This window comes from Mustelus asterias, unplaced genomic scaffold (assembly GCF_964213995.1).
Source record: "Mustelus asterias unplaced genomic scaffold, sMusAst1.hap1.1 HAP1_SCAFFOLD_1084, whole genome shotgun sequence".
NCBI lineage: Eukaryota > Metazoa > Chordata > Chondrichthyes > Carcharhiniformes > Triakidae > Mustelus > Mustelus asterias.
Genome location: NW_027591029.1, coordinates 50,579 through 71,460, shown reverse-complemented (window position 1 = coordinate 71,460; position 20,882 = coordinate 50,579). Strand labels below are relative to the sequence as shown.

Genomic DNA, 20,882 nt, shown 5'->3' with positions numbered 1-20,882 from the left:
TCCCTCAGGATCTTGTGTTTCAATCAAGTCACTTCTTGCTTTTCTGAACTGCAGCGGATACAAGTCTAACCTCACCAACGTCTCCTCATAAGGCAACGCGCCCATTCCAAAGATTAATCAGTAAACCTTCTCTGAACTGCCTCCAACGTGTTTGCATCTTTCCTTAACTAAGGGGACCGACACTATGTGTAATACTGCATGTGGTCTAATCAATGTCCTGTATAACTGAAGCATAACCTCCCTAACTTCTGTAGTCAATACTCCACACGATAAACGATAACATTCTATTAACTTTCCCAATTACTTGCTCCACCTCTGTGCTAGCCTTTGCAATTTATGCACTCGGCCACCCAGATCCCTCTGCATCTCGGAGCTCTGCAACCTTACACCATTTAGATAACATGCTTTTTCACTCTTACTGCCAAAATGGACAATTTCACATTTTCCTACATTGTGCTCCATTTGCCACATCTTTGCTCACTTATTTTGCCTATCTATATCCCTTTATCCTCTACACATCTTACTATCCAACATATCTTTGTGTCAACTGCAAATTGAACAACCATATCTTTGGCCCCTTCCTCCGTCATTAGTCTAAATGATAAAAAGTTGAGGCCCCAGCACTAATCCCTGTGTCACACCACTCACTATATATATTGTGCCAACCAGAAAATGAGCCATTTATGCCAACTGTTTCCTGTTAGCTAGCCAATCTTCTATCCATGGCAGTATGTGACCCCCTACACCATGTATTATATTTTTTGCAACGGTTTTTGATGTGGCACCTTATCAAATGCCTTCCTGAAATCTAAATACAGTACATCCACTGGTTCCCCTTTATCCATAGCATACATTACTTCTTCAAATAAGTTCAATAAATTAGTTAAACATGGTTTATGTTTCACAAAACCAGACCTGCGATCCATCTTTGTGCAATTAAATGCTTTTTTTAGGTTTGATACTGGCTTTAACTTTTTTAGTTAACCACAGATGGTAATCTTTCTGCTCCTTGGTGATCCTTAGCCCCCAATATTGCCCTGGAATTTTTCTTCCTCATTGGGATATACATATTTTGGGTATTCTGAAATATCCCCTCGAATGTCTGCCGCTGCATCTCCATTGACTTCTTCCTTAGCTTAATTTGCCAGCTCACTTTAGCTAGTTCTTTCAAGCCCTCATTGTTGCCCTTAATTAATTTAAAAATGCTGGACTTGGACCCACTCTTCTCCCCCTCAAACTGAATGTAAAGTTCAGTCATATTATGATCGCTGCTGCCTAGTGGTGCCTTCACTTTGAGTTCATTGATGAGATGAGTTAATTGACATAGATGAAGCGTCATCAACTCCAGAATGGCAATCTAGTTTCCTTCTGGACCAGAGTGTGGACTTGATGAAAGGCCATCTATCAATCATTGCTATTAACCAGAGGATTTGAAAATGTCAAGGCCATGGAAAATAAATTACAGAGGCATCTTACGTCAGCCGCGAAGCTACATAGCATCAGCTAGAGAATAGCCACAGATTGACTTGCTGAACACAGTGCCAGAATTCTGACTTGAGATGCAGATGTAAATAGTGACAGGGCAATATTGGGGGCGAAGGACCACCAAGGAGCAGGAAGATTAGACTCACTGCAAGAGAGACAGTTAAAGAGTGGAGCTATGTTCTTACCCACGACCATCATCCTGGAACCAAAGAAAAGCCAGGCAGTGTGCCTTAATGACTATCGTCCGGTGGCTCTGACATCCGTCATTATGAAGTGCTTCGAAAGGTTAATCGTAGCACGGATCAATTCCGGCCTCCCAGATTGCCTGGATCCACTACAGTTCGCCTACTGCTGCAACAGGTCCACAGCAGGCACCATCTCCCTGGCCCTGCACTCAGTCCTGGAACACTGAGGTAACAAAGACACCATGTCAGACTCCGATTTATCGACTACAGCCCAGCCTTCAACGCCATTATTCCTACAAAACTCAATTCTAAACTCTGTGACCTGGAGCTCGGCTCCTCCCTCTGAGACTGGATCCTGAACTTCCAAACCCAGGCTACAACACCACCTCCACAATCATCCTCAACGCCAGTACCCCACAAGGCTGTGTTCTCAGCCCCCTACTATACTCCTGATACACCTGTGACTGTGTGGCCAACTTCCCCTCCAACTCAATTTTCAAGTTTGCTGATGACACCACCGCAGTGGGTTGGATCTCAAACAATGATGAGACAGAGTACAGGAAAGAGATAGAGAACCTGGTGAACTGGTGTGGCAACAATAATCTCTCCCTCAATGTCAAAACGAAGGAGATTGTCATCGATTTCAGGAAGCGTAGTGGAGAACATGCCCCTGTCTACATCAACGGGGACAAAGTAGAAATGGTTGTGAGCCTCAAGTTTTGAGGTGTCCAGATCACCAACAACCTGTCCTAGTCCCCCCCATGCTGACTCACCAATGCCTCTACTTTCTCAGAAGACTAAGGAAATTTGGCATGTCCGCTACGATGCTCTCCAACTTTTACAGATGCAGCATAGAAAGCATTCTGTCTGGTGGTATCACAGCTTGGTATGGCTCCTGCTCTGACTGAGATCGCAAGAAACTACAAAAGGTCGTGAACAAAGTCCAGTCTATCACTCAAACAGCCTCCCACCCATTGACTCTGTCTACACTTCCCGCTGCCTCGGGAAAGCAGCCAGCTGGGTTTCCTCCCGGGTGCTCCGGTTTCCTCCCACAGTCCAAAGATGTGCGGGTTAGGTTGATTGGCCAGGTTAAAAAAAAAATTGCCCCTTAGAGTCCTGAGATCCGTAGGTTAGAGGGATTAGCGGGTAAAATATGTGGGGGTAGGGCCTGGGTGGGATTGTGGTCAGTGCAGACTCGATGGGCCGAATGGCCTCCTTCTGCACTGTAGGGATTCTAAGAACCCCATGCACCCAGGACATACTTTCTTCCACCTTCTTCCGTCGGAGAAAGATACAAAAGCCTGGGGACACGAACCAACCGACTCAAGAACAGCTTCTTCCCTGTTGCCATCAGACTTTTGAATGGACCTACCTCGCATTAAGTTGATCTTTCTCTACACCCTAGCTGTGACTGTAACACTGCATTCTGCACCCTCTCCGGTATGCTTTGTCTGTATAGCGCGCAAGAAACAATACTTTTCACTGCATACTAATACATGTGACAATAATGAATCAAACAATGGGTGAGCTAACATCAAGTCTAGAGTTGCTATCTGGAGACAAGAGATTCTAAAGATCTGGCAGGGAAATGTGCCGAGATTCGCATTAGTCAAGAAGGAGCAGAACTAGTGGAGAAAATGATCCGAACAGGTTAATTTTCTCATTGGAGGAACTGATTGGATGAGAGAAAGGGAAAAATGGGGATTTGCCGAAGTTTAAAGAGATAATGTTTGGAAAAATGAGAGCTACAAGTTTCTTTTCTGCTGAATACATTTGGTGGATTTTCAAACAGTGCAGACTGACATAAGGGTGTCCCACTGTGTTGGATTGATAAAGACATAAGGTGCGAAAGGAAGAATTGTCTTTTGAAGAGGCTACAGGATTCGAGGATGAAACAATGCCAGAACTGAGGGCTGAAAGAGCAACAATGCCAGAACTGAGGGCTGAAGGGCTATACGCTGCCAGGACTGAGGGTTCCAAATCTGGGGGTTGAAGGGCGATGCGTTGCCAGTTCAGAGATCTGTGGGCAATACGCTGCCAGGTCTGAACCTTGGAGCAATGTGAGAAACAGCACTAGCCATGCTGGGGAGAATAGAGTCAGATGAATGTTTCAGTGTGTGCTGGCTGTAACCAGATTTCAAATCCACTAAACAGGTAGTTTACCAGTGTCGGCTTGTGCTGATTATTGCTCTGATCCGATGTGCCGACCTGTCAAAAGCAGCAGTCCTTTAGCAGCTTAGTGTGTTGGGGTTGTGCAGTTCACAATGATTTGAAATGAATTACAATCTTTTGTTTCTAGTGAATGTCAAAATATTACTCCTCCTATCCTTGGTACCCCACGCAAGAGATAAGTTTTAAAGAGAGTCTTAAAGGAGGAGAGAGATTGGAGAGACCGAGAAGTTTAGGATGAGGATTGGAGAGACCGAGAGGTTTAGGGCGAGGATTGGAGAGACCGAGAGGTTTAGGGCGAGGATTGGAGAGACCGAGAGGTTTAGGGCGAGGATTGGAGAGACCGAGAGGTTTAGGGCGAGGATTGGAGAGACCGAGAGGTTTAGGGCGAGGATTGGAGAGACCGAGAGGTTTAGGGCGAGGATTGGAGAGACCGAGAGGTTTAGGGCGAGGATTGGAGAGACCGAGAGGTTTAGGGCGAGGATTGGAGAGACTGAGAGGTTTAGGGCGAGGATTGGAGAGACCGAGAGGTTTAGGGCGAGGATTGGAGAGCTTGGGGTCCAGGCAGCTGAAGGCATGGCCGCCAATGGCGGAGAGGAGCAAATGAGGGATGGGTAAGAGACCAGACATGGAGGATTGGGGCAATGGATTAGGGCTGGAGGAGGTTTCAGAAATGACTGTGGTGGGATTCCACAGGTAATGAGAGCACTGGCTGCAAAACAATCTAATATCACTCACCCTTCCACCTATATTATAAAGAAAGTAATTCTTCATGTGTCGGCTGTAGAACGAGAGTCGCAGAGTATTATAGAGAGCTCTGCCTCGTGTCCATAGCAGATGTATAATTTTCCAATGTAAACCCCCATATCTGTGGTTCCTGTCTCCCAGCCGCTGCTCTCCATTTACCTGATTAATGCGAGGAGTTTTGTCAGGAGCCGTCTTGCCAACAGAATAAACAGAGGGAAGGTGCAGCTGGTTCCTGAGGCTCACAGCTGTCTGAGGATTCACTGTGTATTTCGTGATTTTTAAAAAAAAAAGTGCATATCAGATATTTAATCGAGGGGTTGGTGTAAAAATGAGACTGTAAACTCTTTAACCTGTTGACCTTCAGGCTGTGTCTGCTTTTGCTTCGCCAGCTAGCTGGGAAAAATAACGTACCAAATGGTACGTGGGTGACTCAGTTGCGTCTCCGGTTGAGGGGTGCCTGCGTGTTTGCTAATCAGTGCCTTCACCGGGGCAGAAGGTGCTGTCAGCTCCTGTGTGATTTGATCCATCTGCCACACAATGTTTGGAAGTCATGCGCAGGAAGGGGAGAGATTTGATGAGTGCTTCCTGAGCACCATATGGTCAGCGTATTTGAATTGAAGTGCTCCCATGGAAATGTGGCATTAACTGTTCTGAGTGTGTCAGTTGCAGGTGTTTAGCTGCAGGTTAGCCAGAGATGGTGCAGCAGTAGAAGAAAGAACCGTAGTAAAGGTTTTCAGCCGAGAGTCTGCAGTGGGTCCCGGTTGAGAGGCGTGGGGATCACAGCGGTCATCACATTTCTGTTTGTCATTCGATTCCTGATATTTTGTCTCTCTTTTTTGACTCTTAATGAGGCAGGTTTTCTATATTTATCTCATCTTAGGAGCTGTTTGTCTCGATTTTAAAACAGCATTCACTGGCATTGCCCGTACTCGCGGCATTTCCCCGTCTTTCAAGTCAGGAGTGTTTCGGGATTTCACAGTAACTTCATTGCAGTGTTAATGTAAGCCTACTTGTGACAAATAATAATGGTACTCTGTGTAATCTCTGTTTAATTTCACTGTGAATGGTGGCTTTGCTTGGAAATTGTTCTTCAAGTTTTGGTGTAAATTCCCAGATAAATATAATCAGTTTCCAGCTCTCCTTACCACAGCCATTCAACCCTTCCCTCATTCACAACATCTCTTTGAAACGCATCTTACATTGAATCATTAGAATCCCTACAATGCAGAGGAGGCCATTCGGCTTCTGCTGTGGTGTCTGCCTGTTGGGTTTGCACCAACGTCTCTCAGTGAGGTGTTGTCAGTTTATTGAATTGTGTTCCATGTGCTTCGCGTTACCTGAGGAGAGTTTATGATTGGGCGAAGATTGTATGTAGTGCATGAGTGTAGGATGAAAAGTGCAACAACACGGGAGGAGGTTTGCTCCGTTGGAATTCTGGCTTTTTGTTTGCCTTGTTGGTGTCGTAAAGAAAAATTATTGGGATAAAATTGGTGATTTTACACTCAAAGTTCCGGAAAGACAAGCTGAGGGTAAGCTTCAGAAGCATACTGGGTGTGTATTTTCTCAGTTTCTCCATTGCCTCACTTTGCTGTTCTGTTCACGCTCTCTATGTCCATGGAATGGGTTGAAGCATCTTCCTGTGCAGTGTTCTGGTCTAAAAAGGCACTGGAGAAGGGGCAAAAATGATCTTGCGCGAATGGTACAGGGAACTAAGAGTTTTCCCGACCAGGAAAGATTGAACAGACTGGGGCTTTTTCCTGTACAAAAGAGATGTGACCTGATGGAGGTCTTTAAGGTTACAGATGGTTTGATCGGGTACAGGATCTCTCCATTTGTGGAGGGGATTTCACGACAAGGCAGTCACTAATAAATCCAGCAGGGAATTCAGGAGAAACTTCCTTGTCCAGAGATTGGAAGTGGTTGAAGAGTATAGATGCATTTAAGAGGAAGCTGTTAAAACTCATGAAGTGGAAAGGAACAGCTGTATAAAAGCAAAATACTGTGGATGCTGGAAATCTGAAAAAGGAACAGAAAATGCTGGATAAACTCAGCAGGCCTGTGGAGAGAGGAACAGAGTTTACATTTCCAATCTAAATGATCCACCTGCAGGAATAGTTGTAACCTGATGGTGTTAGGTAAAGATGGAAGAGGTTCCTTGGAACATAAACACCAGCATGGTCCAATTGGGCTGATTGGCCTGATTCTATGGGCCTACTGTTGGCAGGCTGATTTGATTTGATTTATTATTGTCACATGTATTAGCATAGAGTGTAAAGTATTGTTTCTTGCGCGCTATACAAAGCATATCGTACATAGGGAAGGAAAGGAGTGAGTGCAGAATGTATTGTTACAGTCATAGCTAGGGTGTAGAGAAAGATCAATTTAATGCGAGGTAGGCCCATTCAAAAGTCTGACAGCAGCAGGGAAGAAGCTGTTCTTGAGTCGGTTGGTACGTGACCTCAGACTTTTGTATCTTTTCTCCAGTGGAAGAAGGTGGAAGAGAGAATGTTTGGGGTGCGTGGGGTCCTTTGATTATGTTGGCTGCTTTTCCGAGGCAGTGGGAAGCAGAGACGGTGCCAATGGATGGGAGGCTGGTTTGAGTGATGGACTGGGCTTCATTCACAATCTTTTGCGGTCTTGGACAGAGCAGAAGCCAAACCAAGCTGTGACACAACCAGAAAGAATGCTTTCTATGGTAAAGATTGTGACTAAGAGGATTTGTTGTTGTACATTAGTGTTTAGTTGGCGCCTTGCATTCTGGCACAGGCTTTGCTCTGCCATTTAATATGGGCCAAGTACATTTCATTTGTTACGAACTTAACGTTCTGGAAGTGACTGATCTTATAAATATTTATTTCAGTTTCTTTTTGGCTTCCCTGTTTAAATCATTTGCCTCCCGACGGACTTGGGGAGGGAGGACATGCACAGTGTGTGTAGCTGCTGTTCCAGGAGTTGGGGAGTGTACGATAACAAGTGGTGTCTAAATTAACTCAGTGGGAAAGCACCTGGCTTCTTCATTTGGAAAATTTGTCCTGTGAAGAGCTATGGCCTTGGCCTTGCCTTTGGCATTCTGTGTTCGAGCCAATTCCATTCACACTGGCAAACTATATATTGAAACCAACTTGCTGCCTCAATACAATACCGGACGTTCAATACTCCAAATCTGAACTGATTTTTCATTCTATCCTAATTAATGGAGAAATCAACCAAATTGCCCATCATTCAGGTTTTGAGTTTTCAGTGCTTGTTAAGTTTTTTTTTGTTGGTTTAGCCAAATTTGGGTTGTATTCTCACTTTGTGTTTCAGCTGTTCCGTGTAAATGAATCGGGTGGGATAGTGGTTTGGGACAGTCGCTGTTCACCACATTCAGCCCAAACTGCTAGGTTTAGAGTCACTGTGCGCACCACCACCACCACACAGCCACCCCCACGCACCCCCCCCCCGCCCCTCCCGCCCCAGCAGTTTCCAGTGAACTCATGACACAAGCTGACCCTCCCTCAACGCTGAATGGGCAATTTCACTAAGTGGCTCCTATGGGAAAGGAAATAAAATACCGATGGAAGGTGGTCATAGAATCCTTCAGTGCAGAAGGAGGCCATTCGGCCCATCGAGTCTACACCAACCACAATCCCACCCAGGCCCTATCCCCATAACCCATGCATTTACCCTAGCTGGTCTCCTGACACTAAGAGGCAATTTAGCACGGCCAAAGATGTGCGGGTTAGGTTGATTGGCCAAGCCAAATTGTCCCTTAATGTCCCGGGATGCGTAGATTAGAGGGATTAGTGGATAAATATGAGGGTTAGAGGGATTAGCAGGTAAATATGTAGGGATACGGGGATAGGGCCCGGGTGGGATTGTTGTCGGTGTGGACTCGATGGGCCGAATGGCCTCTTTCTGCACTGTAGTGTTTCTAAGTTCAATCCTCCTAACCCACACATCTTTGGACCGTGGGAGGAAACCGGAGCACCCGGAGGAAACCCACTCAGACACGGGGAGAATGTACAAACTCCACGCACAGTAACCCCAAGCCGGGTCTATATAATAAACTATTTAATATATATTTTGCATATTAAAATGGTTTGCTGACTGACTGCTTGACAGCTGAATAACTTAAAAGCCCTTTGTGTGCTTTTTAACTGGAGTACAGCTACAATACTCATCTGTAACTGTTGGTGATGATACCGCGACTGATATTCAGGTAGACATGATTAATTTATACATGTGTACGCTGTAATATTAGATGGAAATGAAAAATGTAGATCATTGCTGTTTCATCTCATCAGGTAGTTTGAATTATCCAGATCAGATCACAAGATAATTACACGTGAAGAAAGTCATTTAGCCCACCGAGGTACAGAACCATCATTATTTCAGCCTCCTGTTAGATTACTTTTCTTTATTCTTCCACAGGATATGGGCATCACAGACAGGTATTTGTTACCCATTCCAAATTGCCTTTGAACTGAGCGGCTTGCTAGAGGGCAGTTCAGAGTCAACCACATTGCTGTGGACCTGGAGTCACACTGGGTAAGGACGGCAGATTCCCTTTCCCCAAGGATATTCGCGAACCAGATTTGGTTTTTGCAGCAATCGATGGTCAATTCTTGGTCACCCTTACAGATTTATTCATTATTCATTTGAACCCTTGTCCACAGAGCATTAGCCTTTGGTTACTAGTCCAGTGGCATTACCACTATACTACCAAAGCTGTTCCCAGAGTGCAGAGGATGCTATTCACTTGGGGCGAATGGGATCAAAGGTTATGGGGAGAAAGCAGGATTAGGCTGTTGAGTTGGACGATCACCCATGATCATGGTGAATGGTGGAGCAGGCTCGAAGGGCCGAATGGCCTCCTCCTGCTCCTATCTTCCATGTTTCTATTGGGTAATATCTGTGGAAAAGATAAGACTAAGAGGAAACCTAATAGAGGTCTTTAAAATTCTGAAGGGTTCAGTGTGATGAATGTGGCAAAACTGTTTTCACTTGTGAGTAAGCTCAGAACAAGGATGCATCAACGTAAGATAGTCACTGACAGATCAAATAAAGAACCTAGGAGGGTTTTATTTTAGAGTGGTGTGACCCCATGGAATGGATGAATCAAAGTGTGCTGAAGTATTGAGTGGTTGACTTGGTACATTCAGGAGAGAGAAGGGGGATTGGGGAAGCAGCGTGAAAAGAGACTGGTGTGCAGTGTAACCACCAGCATAGTTTAGTTGGGCTGAATAGCCTGCTGCTGTGCCCTTGGAACTGAATTCGAAACCATGGGCTTTGTTGTTTGCTGTTTGGCATTGCTTGGACATGTTGCACCTTTGTGCTGTGCCAGAACTTCCACTTTGCTAACAACGCCATTCCTGGAGTACACTTGTGGCCCATTTTTCCTTTCAAATGTGCTGGACTTTATATTTGCCTCGATTGTATTTCCCCTCCTATTTTTCTGCCCATTTGGATATTTTGTTCACTCAGCCCATCATTTCTTCACTCGTGCTCCTGATATCAGAGCCCTTCCTGGTTTATTATCATCTGCAAATTTGACCAATTTGTCACTGGATATGAGTCCAAGTCACCTCCACAAATTAATAACCATATTAATCCCAATACTGATGCAGGGAGCACCCCTATCCAGTAAGCCACGCTGAGTTAACACCCCTAAACAATACCCATTGTTCTGCACCTTCCGTCAGTTTAATCTCACATCCTTGCTGCTTTAAATTTAACCAATCGCCATTAATGTGGAACTTTGTCAACTGCTTTTTAGATAAGAATTGTCATACGACTTACCCCAGTCCATTGGTCAGGTATAATCAATCTTCCCCGATCTGAATCCGTTTTGTTTGCAATTTATTACATTTTTGCACAGTAGAATCTGATGTGCGATTCTGTTATTTTACGTGGAATTGTGGTAAGGGAATATTCTCATCTTGTGTTCAAACCCCTCCATGGCCTCGTCCCTCCATGTAGAATGGCTGCAGCGCAGGAGGAGGCCATTCCTCACCTTGTGTCTGTGCTAGCCCTCTGAAGGAGGAACTCGCCCGGTGGCATTCCCCTGCCTTTTCCCTGTAACCCTGCCGTTGTTTTCCTTTTCACATCATGATTCCATTCCTCTCTGAAAGCCTCAGTTGACCCTGCCTCTACCACACTGACAGCAGATCCTAACCACTCGCCGCATGAAAATGTTTCTCCTCATGACGCCTTTCCTCCTCCTGCCAATTACCTTAAATCTGTTTGAAGTTTAAAGTTTATTTATCAGTCTCACAAGTAGGCTTACATTAACTCTGCAATGAAGTTACTGTGAAAATCCCTTAGTCGTCACACTCCGGCACCTGTTCGGGTACACTGAGGGAGAATTTAGCACGGCCAATGCACCTAACCAGCACGTCTTTCGGACTGTGGGAGGAAACCGGAGCACCCGGAGGAAATCCACGCAGACACGGGGAGAACGTGCAGACTCCGCACAGACAGTGACCCAAGCCAGGAATCGAACCCGGGTCCCTGGTGCTGTGAGGGAGCAGTGCTAACCACTGTACCACCGTGCTACTCAGTCCTCTAGTTCTCGATCATTCTGTCAGTGGGAACAGTTTCTCTCTCTCTACTCTGTCCAGACCAATAATGATTTTGAACACTGTTATTAAATCTATGGACAGCATGGTGGCAGGTGCCTGAGTGTGGCGACTAGGGGATTTCCATAGTAACTTCACTGCAGTGTTAATGTGAGCCTACTTGTAACACTAATTTTACGTAACATTGAATACAGGAGTTGGGACGTCTTGTTGAAGTTGTACAAGACATTGGTAAGGCCACACTTGGAATACTGTGTGCAATTCTGGTCACCCTATTATAGAAAGGATATTATTAAATTAGAAAGAGTGCAGAAAAGATTTACTGGGATGCTACCGGGACTTGATGGATTGAGTTATAAGGAGAGGCTGAATAGACTGGGACTTTTTTCTCTGGAGCGTAGGAGGCTGAGGGGTGAGCTTATAGAGGTCTATAAAATAATGAGGGACATAGACAAGGTAGATAGTCAATATCTTTTCCCAAAGGTAGGGGAGTCTAAAACTAGAGGGCATAGGTTTAAGGTGAGAGGGGAGAGATACAAAAGGGTCCAGAGGGGCAATTTTTTCACACACAGGGTGGTGAGTGTCTGGAACAAGCTGCCAGAGGTGGTAGTAGAGGCGGGTACAATTTTATCTTTTAAAAAGCATTTTGATAGTTACATGGGTACGATGGGTATAGAGGGATATGGGCCAAATGCGGGCAATTGGGATTGGCTTAGGGGTTTTAAAAAAAATAAATGAGGGCGGCATGGACAAGTTGGGCCGAAGGGCCTGTTTCCATGCTGTAAACCTCTATGACTAATAAATAAACTAAAACTTAAATTGTGTTTTCGGCTGCCTAATTCATAAACCTCTCCTTTCTATCGCTGTCTCCTTTCAGATGCTTCTGAAAACGTATTTCTTTGGTGAAACTTTTGGTCAGCTGTCCTATTATCTGTTATGTGGATTGTGTCATATCTTGTCTGTTAATATTCCTTTGAAGTGCCTTGTGATGTTTTACTAAGTTTAAGGTGCAATACAAATGTACGTTGTTGTTGTTGTTGTTGTGGCTCCCATTTTGTAAATTGGGCCGCATGGTTGTCGACTGGATACAAGTGACTCATTTGTTGCGCAAACTTCCCCGAGTCCCACAAGATTACAGAAGCAAATATTTCCTTCCTACGACATGCTTCTAATAGTGGGTGTCTGGACTGACATGGCGATGTTTCCAAACATGTCGCAAGACTGGACAGTACCAATCAGGCAAAAAGGCTGTGATCGGAATTCTAGCTCCGCTGTGGACGGCAGACGCATTGTATTTGACGTGTTGGCCGTGTTGTTTCTGTTGAGTGGGAGATTTAGCGAGCTGGAATAACTCAAACTTGCTTGCTGGGTTGACCCATCTTCTTGCCCCTGAGCTTGGTCCAGTTATAATCTGAATGCTTAAAGACTTGAGGTTGTCCTGGACCATTATAATATTCAGCCTCTCCCAATATCAGGAGCTGTGACCATCAATTCGCTCCTTAGTTGGAAGATTTCTGTTTCTGGGTGGAATCGCAACCCTGAAACTTCATCCTTTGTACACGGTGGCACAGTGGTTAGCACCGCTGCCTCACAGCGCCAGGAACCCGGGTTCGATTCCCGGCTTGGGTCACTGTCAGTGTAGAGCCTGCACGTTCTCCCCGTGTCTGTGTGGGTTTCCTCCGGGTGCTCCGGCTTCCTCCCATGGTCCGAAAAACATGCTGGTTAGGTGCATTGGCCGTGCTAAATTCTCCCTCAGTGTACCCGAACAGGCGCCGGAGTGTGGTGACGAGGGGATTTTCACAGTAACTTCATTGCAGTGTTAATGTAAGCCTCCTTGTGACACTCGTAAATAAACTTAAACTAACTAGCTAGAATGGAAATGTTGTGCTTTGTGTGTACTCTTATTTCCTTTTTTTTTAAAAAACAGCTTCTTACCCAGTTGCTCAACCTTGGCTTCTTGAGATTTTAACTCAATTAGAAGTCTTTCATGGGGTGGTAAACCATGCAGAGGCGCACAGTTTACATTATCTTCAACATGCCAGAGATCTGTCATGTTTGATTCCCCGTTCATAGTTTCTTACTGTTACCATCAGTCAAACACTGACCACTCCACTCCAAATTATTTTATTTTGGCACAACAGAGGCAGCGAGAGTGATGAGGTGTATTTCTCCATTTGATAGCTTCTGTTGTTGTTCCTCTTACTTGGTTTCTGGGTTTGTATTTGCCTCTGTCAAATGTTTTTGAGATGATTGCCTCATTAGTTTCTCCCAGTCCTGTAGAACTCCCTTGGTGTTTTAACCCGAGTTGGTGCTCTGCAATTTTCCTTCCTGTTTTTCTTAAACATCCCAGGATATACACACAGCAACCATTCTGCTCGGGGTTGTGTTAGCTTCAGCTCCTCAACTTGCAGCAGAAGGGGCTGAGGGAAGATTTATTGAGGTGTATAAAATTATGAAGGGCTAAGACAGTGTAGATAAGGGGGGACCTATTTTTCTTGAGCAGATTTTCAACTGACTTTCCCGCCTTGTGGTCAACAATTGTCCAGAAACTGAACTGGACTAGCCATATAAATACTGTGGCTTCAAGAGCAGATTCAACCCCCAGAAGCCTGTCCACAAGGCACAAGTCGGGTGTGTGAGGGAATACTCTCCACTTGCCTGGACGAGTGCAACTCCAATTCTGAGAAGGTTGACACCATTCAAGATAGAGCATCCCGCTTGATGGATATCCCTTCCTGAAACATTCGCACCCGCCACCATCAGAGGTGCGTGGTGACAGCAGTGTATCCCAGCTCCAAGGTACACTCTTGCCAAGCTCTCTTTGACAGCACCTTCCAAACTCGCCCTCTACATTCTACAAACACGAGGGCAGCGGATGCATAGAAGCACCATCACCAGCAAGTTCCCCTCCACACCACACACCATCCTGACTTGGAATCGTGTCACATTTCCTTCACTGTCGCTGGGTAAAAAACCTGAAGCTCCTTCCCCACCCATTCCCCCAACAGCATCGTGGGCGCACCTACACCTGTTGGACTGCGGTGCTTCAAGAGGATGGCTCTCCACCAGTTCGAGTGCAGTTAGGGATAGACAATAAAATAATTTCACCCAGTGGGTGCTGGGTGCCTAGAACTGACTGCATGAAAAGGCAGTAGAGGGATTTAAAATGTACGTGTGCATACACTTGCAGTGTCTAAACTTACAAGGTTAGTAACTAAGAGCTGAAAAGTGAGATGAAGTTGGATTGCTTGTTGTGTTTGTGGCTGGGATGGACACACTGCCATCGACATCAATGATTCTACTCTGTAAGCTCCTGTAGTGAACTGAACAGCCTGAGTATCAGGTTAGTATTCGTTACTACAATGAGGATATCTAGAGAAAAAAAATTAATTGGCGTTTTCAACAGGTTTATCTTCTTAAATTTTGCTTTTCCAATGATGAAATTGTTTTACAGCTGTAGGAGGCTGAGGGGAGACCTGATAAGAGGTCTACAAAATTATGAGAGGCACAGACAGAGAGGGTAGTCATAAGTTTTTTTCCCCAAGGTGGGAGTGTCAATTACAAAGGGGGCACAGGTTCAAGGCGGGAGGGGGAAAGTTTAAGGGAGATGTGCGGGGCGGGTGGCGGTTTCACGCAGAGAGTGGTGGGTGCCTGGAACGCGCTGCCAGAGGAGGTGGTGGAAGCAGGCACATGAGCAACATTTAAGAGGCATCTGAATGGGTACATGAATAAGGAGGGAATAGAGGGATACGGACAGTGTAAGGGCAGAAGGTTTTTAGTTTAGTTAGGGCACCATGATCGGCCTGGGCTTGGCGGGCTGAAGAGCTGTTCCTGTGCTGTACTGTTCCTTGTTCTATTGTCAGCTCTTGACTCCTGATAACTGAGCTTAGAATATTGATTCAAATAAGTAAATGAAGTCGATTGCATAGAATGGAGACAGAAACAAGTGTTTTGTAGATTAAAGGTTCGAACAGAGCAGACCTGCACATAGGCTGTGCCAGTGCCGTGTAACTTGGAGAAATCCCCTTTCCCAGTTGAAGGCTGTGGCTCTAAATCCAGCTGTTGTTGAGGCTGACTCGGCTGTGGTTGGGATGAACACTCTCTCCCTGTTTGATCAGGTGGAGGTTAAAGATCCCGTGGAACTCTCTTTAAAAAGAACAGGGAGTTCTCCCGACGCCCTGGCCAAATTTTTTTGCTTACCCAGAAACACGTTTGTTTGTTGAGTACACAAAATGGCTGTTGCATTTGTTTACATAACATTGACTGTGATTCAGAAGTGATCCATTTGTATAAAGCACTTTGGGGGCATCCTGATGATATAAGGCCCTGTTTCTGTCTCCAGAAAGGTAGTAAAAGGCCTCCACCTTGCCACCTGTCTTTTCTCTGACTGATCTTGGAATGCCACCCGAGCCAGCTTGGGGTGAGCTGATTGTCCATGCAACAGATTACAGCCTCTTTGTAACAAAGGAATGCCTTCCAATCTGTCACGCTCACGCCTTTCCAGATATGCTGCCTGCCCTCTGGGCTCTCCACTCCACCCTTCTAATGTGAGGGAAGGTGCCAGTGAGTTTCGCTCCACCCCATCCAGGAATACTGAGCAAGCCCCACGGGGCAGCTGTCTCAGAGAAGCCTGCAGCAATGGTGCACACACACAGCAGATCTATCTGAAAGAGAAAGCCAGGTTAATGTTTCGGGTGTTAGTCGTTGTGAGAAGTGGAAGAGGTCAGCCTGGATAAAGCCCTTCACTAGGGTTGGTGAGGACAAGTCAGTCCAAGACAACAAAAAGGGAGTGTACAACAACAGGTAAAGAACAAGAGTTCATTTTGCTACCTTGCATCTTTCGATAAAGATGTGGTGAATGGTTTTGTATAGCCTTTGGATGCATTTTAATGCAGGAGCGAGGTTTAAAGAGCTGTCACACTGTGCTCTATAGAATAGAAATTTAGAATAGAATAGAAACCCTACAGTACAGAAAGAGGCCATTCGGCCCATCGCGTCTGCACCGACCACAATCCCACCCAGGCCCTACCCCCATATCCCTACATATTTTACCCACTAATCCCTCTAATCTACGCATCCCAGGACACTAAGGGGCAATTTTTTAGCATGGCCAATCAACCTAACCCGCACATCTTTTGGACTGTGGGAGGAAACTGGAGCACCCGGAGGAAACCCACGCAGACACGAGGAGAATGTGCAAGCTCCACACAGACAGTGACCCAAGCCGGGAATCGAACCCAGGTCCCTGGAGCTGTGAAGCAGCAGTGCTAACCACTGTGCTACCGTGCCACCCTGAGGGATCCCTCTATTGAGGGAGGGATGGGCAGGGAGTTGAAAGATGAAGGCAAGTGGGCAGCACGGTGGCACAGTGGTTAGCACTGCTGCCTCACAGCGCCAGGGACCTGGGTTTGATTCCCGGCTTGGGTCACTGTCTGTGTGGAGTCTGCACATTTTCCCTGTAATCTGCGTGGGTTTTCCTCCGGGTGCTCCGGTTTCCTCCCACAGTCCAAAGATGTGCGGGTTAGGTGGATTGGCCATGCTAAATCGCCCCTTAGTGTCAGGGGGACTAGCTAGGGTATATGCATGGGGGTTATGGAGATAGGGCCTGGGTGGGATTGTGTTTGGTGCAGACTCGATGGGCCGAATGGCGGCCTCCTGCACTGTTGGATTCTATGAAGTGGGGAGAGTGTTAAGTGGGAAAGATTTCAGATTTGCCTATTGAGATTTTTTTCCCCCTCACCAAATATTGTATCCTCCATGGTTTCCCCTGGAGTTCTGAAAAGCTGGAATCCTGTTTTAGCTGTGGAAAATCAGAGCCGCTCAAAGCACAAGTGTTTTTTTTTTTGGCAGTTTTCTCTCGGCAATGCCTTTGACCCTGATATCCACCCAACCTGTTCTATTGTAAATGATTGTGTGACGCTTGCAACCTTTGTGGAAAACCTGCCCTGGGTTTATTGGAATTAAAATACATACCTGGTTGGGGAGTTAAATAAATTATTTTCATAACTTCAGCTTGCCAACTTCTGTGTTAGATATTTCTGTCTCTGACCATCCCCTTGTTATTTTCCCATCTCTGCCTGGTGCTTAACAGTCGCTGGTAGATAGTAGCTGAGTGGCTTTTCTGTGTTTTCATATCTGGTAGTTTTTTAATTTATTTGTGGGACATGGGTGTCGCTGGCTGGCCAGCATTTATTGCCCATCCCTAGTTGCCCTTGAGGAGGTGGTGGTGACAACTGAGTGGCTTGCTAGGCCATTTCAGAGGGCACAGTGAGAAGTCTCACAACACCCAGGTTAAAGTCCAATAGGTTTATTTGGAATCACGAGCTTTTGGAGCGATGTTCCTTCTTCATGATACCAAATAAACCTGTTGGACTTTAACCTGGTGTTGTGAGACCTCTTACTGTGTTTACCCCAGTCCAACGCTGGCATCTCCACGTCATTTCAGAGGGCAATTGAGAGTCAACTACATTGCTGTGGCTCTGGAGTCACACATAGGCCAGACTGGGTAAGGATGGCAGATTTCCTTCCCTAAAGGACATTCGTGAACCAGATGGGTTTTTCTGACAATGAACAATGGTTTCATGGTCATCAGCAGATTCTTAATTCCAGATTTTTTTTTTATTGAATTCAAACTCCACCATCTGCTGTGGCGGGATTCGAACCCGGGTCCCCAGAACATTAGCTGAGTTTCTGGATTAATAGTCTAGTGATAATGGCACTTGGCCATCACCTCCCCTCTACATTGTGTGATTTGTGTGTCTATCAGTGCTGCTGGCTCATTGTCAGGTAGTATTTCTGTCCATTCACGTCCAGTTACTCTGTGTCTCACACACACTTTCTTACCTTTTCTAGGTGATGATGCACTCACATCGGAGGAGAAGTTGTGAGGACACTGCGATAAAAACCTAACGCACCGGCACTGGTCCAGGGCCACCGAGAAGAGAAAGGAATCTTTTCACAAGGAAGGTGAATCTAAGATGTCCTTAAGCAGCAGTTCAGCTGGGAAAGGTGTGGATTCGAATGCTGTTGATGCCTACGACAGTGGGGATGAGTGGGATATCGGAGTTGGGAATTTAATCATTGACTTGGATGCAGACTTAGAAAAGGACCAGCAGAAAATGGAAATGTCAGGGTCAAAGGATGGAAGCATCCCAGTGCCAAGTGCGGTGGCAGCTCTGCCAGAGAATATCAAGTTTGTCACGCCAGTTCAAGCACCTCAAGGCAAGGAGAGCAAATCAAAGGCGAAAAGGAGCAAGAATGCAAAGGATGGTGGGAAATCTGTGTCAGCTGCTTCCCTCTACGCAGTGGGAGAATCAGCAAATGGGAAGAAAGAGATTCAGGGCCGGTCCGGGGATATGGCGAATCCCAGCGGACTGGCGTCTTCCAACAGCACATCCAAAGGGTCGGAAAAGGGCCCAAAGACTGTCCGGAATGGAGCCGGATCGAAAAAGGAGAAGGAGGGTGGATCCAGCAAGAGCAAAAAGGATAAAAGTGAGAGCAGTGGAGGGGTGCAGCCACCCCCTGGGAGTGACCCAAACGCTGCACAACAGCTGGGGTTGGGGGCGGGGTCAAAGGGCAGCCCATTTGAATGTGCTCAGGGCACGAGCTGCCCAGATGGCACTGTGGGCCAAGTGCTGGATTTGGGAAATGCGCCAGTGGATACCAACTCCATCTCCAACCTGCTGGGAATTAAAAGCGAGTCGGAGGAAGCTGAGAGCGAGTGTCGACCGCTGAAGAAGATCAAAACAGAGAAGGTAAGAACAGTGGTGGTTTTGAGTGTTTTGCGATGTTCCCAGTGTAGTGAGGAGATCGGTGCTTGTTCATCGTAGGAAGAGGTCCAGTTTGACAAATCTATCTTTCATGCAGTGATGAATCAATTCCAGGACCCATTGTGCATATCAACCAGCCTGTGACCTCCTGAACAGCCAAATGTCAGGACCCCTTACAGCATGGTAATAGAGAGTTGTCAGCATTGCTTTATAATTGCTGCTTTTTGCTGTGTTGACGCACACACGTGTTTGTTCAACTGTGAGCTGGTGATATCATTGAAGAAAGTGACTGTAAGGCGCATTCACTGGGGATGTTGTTTGGTGTCCGAAAGCTGACTTGATACCAGTGCCAAGAACTCATTAACTGGGTTACGAGTTCTCACCTTGCATGCACTTTGGGCAGCACAGTGACTATCACTGCTGCTTCTCAGTGCCAAGGACCCGGGTTCGATTCCCAGCTTGGGTGACTGTCTGCGCAGTCTGCACGTTCTCCCCATGTCTGTATGGGTTTCCTCCGGGTGGGACCAGTGCCTCCCACAGTCCGAAAGACGTGCTGGTTAGGTACATTGGCCGTGCTAAATTCCCCCTCGGTGTACCCGAACAGGTGCCGGAGTGTGGTGACTAGGGGATTTTCACAGTAACTTCATTGCAGTGTGAATGTAAGCCTAATAAATAAAATAAACTTTTCACCAGGCTGCCACTTACCTAACCATGTCACATCAGTTGCTGAGAGAGAGATCAGTGAGAGAGGAGAAATGAACTGAGGCGGGTTAGAATTCACGATGCTGTGTGCTGGTCGACCGTTTTTTAAAAGGTTGTCCTGATGGTGCAAATTACCCTTTAAACATTTAGACTTAGAATCCTACAATGCAGAAGGAGGCCATTTGGCCCAATGAGTCTGCACCAACCGCAATCCCATCCAGGCCCTATCCACATAACCCCATGCATTTACCCTAGCTAGTCCCCCTGATACTAAGGGGCAATTTAGCTTGGCCAATGCACCTAACCAGCATGTCTTTCGGACTGTGGGAGGAAACCGGAGCACCTGGAGAGGAAACCCACGCAGACACGGGGAGAATGTGCAGACTCCACACAGACAGTGAGCCAAGCAGGGAATCGAACCCGGGTTCCTGGCGCTGTGAGACAGCAGCGCTAACCACTGTGCCACCGTGCCCAGCAGGAATGGGTCACTGTCCTATAGAAATGGTTGACACTTCATCTCACAAAATGAGGGTGTTCATTCAGCTTGTCGGCTCTGATGAGATCACCATGGGGGTTTGGGTGAATGAATTCACGCAGCCTGCTGGAGCGGTTTGGGGGTGGTGGGGGGGGGGGGGGGGGGGGGGGGCGGTGCTGCTGTTTCATTGTTGCTGCCCTGCAGCTTCTCCAGTGAGGGGGCCGCAGTGTCGTGGTCAGCTGGTCAGTGTTGGAGTGAGAGTTTATTTGATGGGTCAGATTTCAACCACAGTGATTCCATTGCCACCAGCTTCTAAATGCTCCAAATGATTCTGCTTGCCTGCTTCTGTGACTGATGTTGTGTAATTAGAATTGAAAGATAAGCGTATCTATCCCCTCTCACTGAATGTGGTGAACTGACCCAAAAGCGACTTGTGAGTGTGAGGTCTGAAATATCAAATGGAAGGTGCTGCTGAAAGAACTGAATTGGAAGCAAACAAGGTGATCGCTTCACTCTGATGTTAATCATTGTATTTCGCTCCACGCAATGCCTTGCCCTTGGTTTAAGCAGAAAAGCAAATCTAGCCAGTGCGAGAAAAGGGAAACCAGCTTGTTCAGAGATAGTCAGTGAGCCAGTCAGCATCTGGTGGAGAGAGGAGGGAAGGTGTTTCAGCTTTAGACTTGGCCTCAATGAGATTTGTGTTTGTAAACGCAGGCCTGGGATAACGTGGCTCTGAAAGCACTGCTGAGGAAATGGTCCATAATGTTGCTGCACAGTTTTCTTGCAAAGG

At 46.3% G+C, this 20,882-nt stretch overlaps 1 protein-coding gene across 1 annotated transcript in view; it reads left to right on the top strand.

Annotated features, from left to right (window-relative positions):
• LOC144487840 (zinc finger protein 609-like) overlaps positions 1-20,882 on the top strand; it is a 61,141-nt gene that overhangs the window by 6,606 nt on the left and 33,653 nt on the right. Inside the window, exon 2 of the mRNA XM_078205914.1 lies at positions 17,999-18,900. Coding sequence (XP_078062040.1) covers positions 18,124-18,900 — 777 coding nt within the window. The 5' untranslated portion in view covers positions 17,999-18,123. The remainder of the gene's footprint in view (positions 1-17,998; positions 18,901-20,882) is intronic.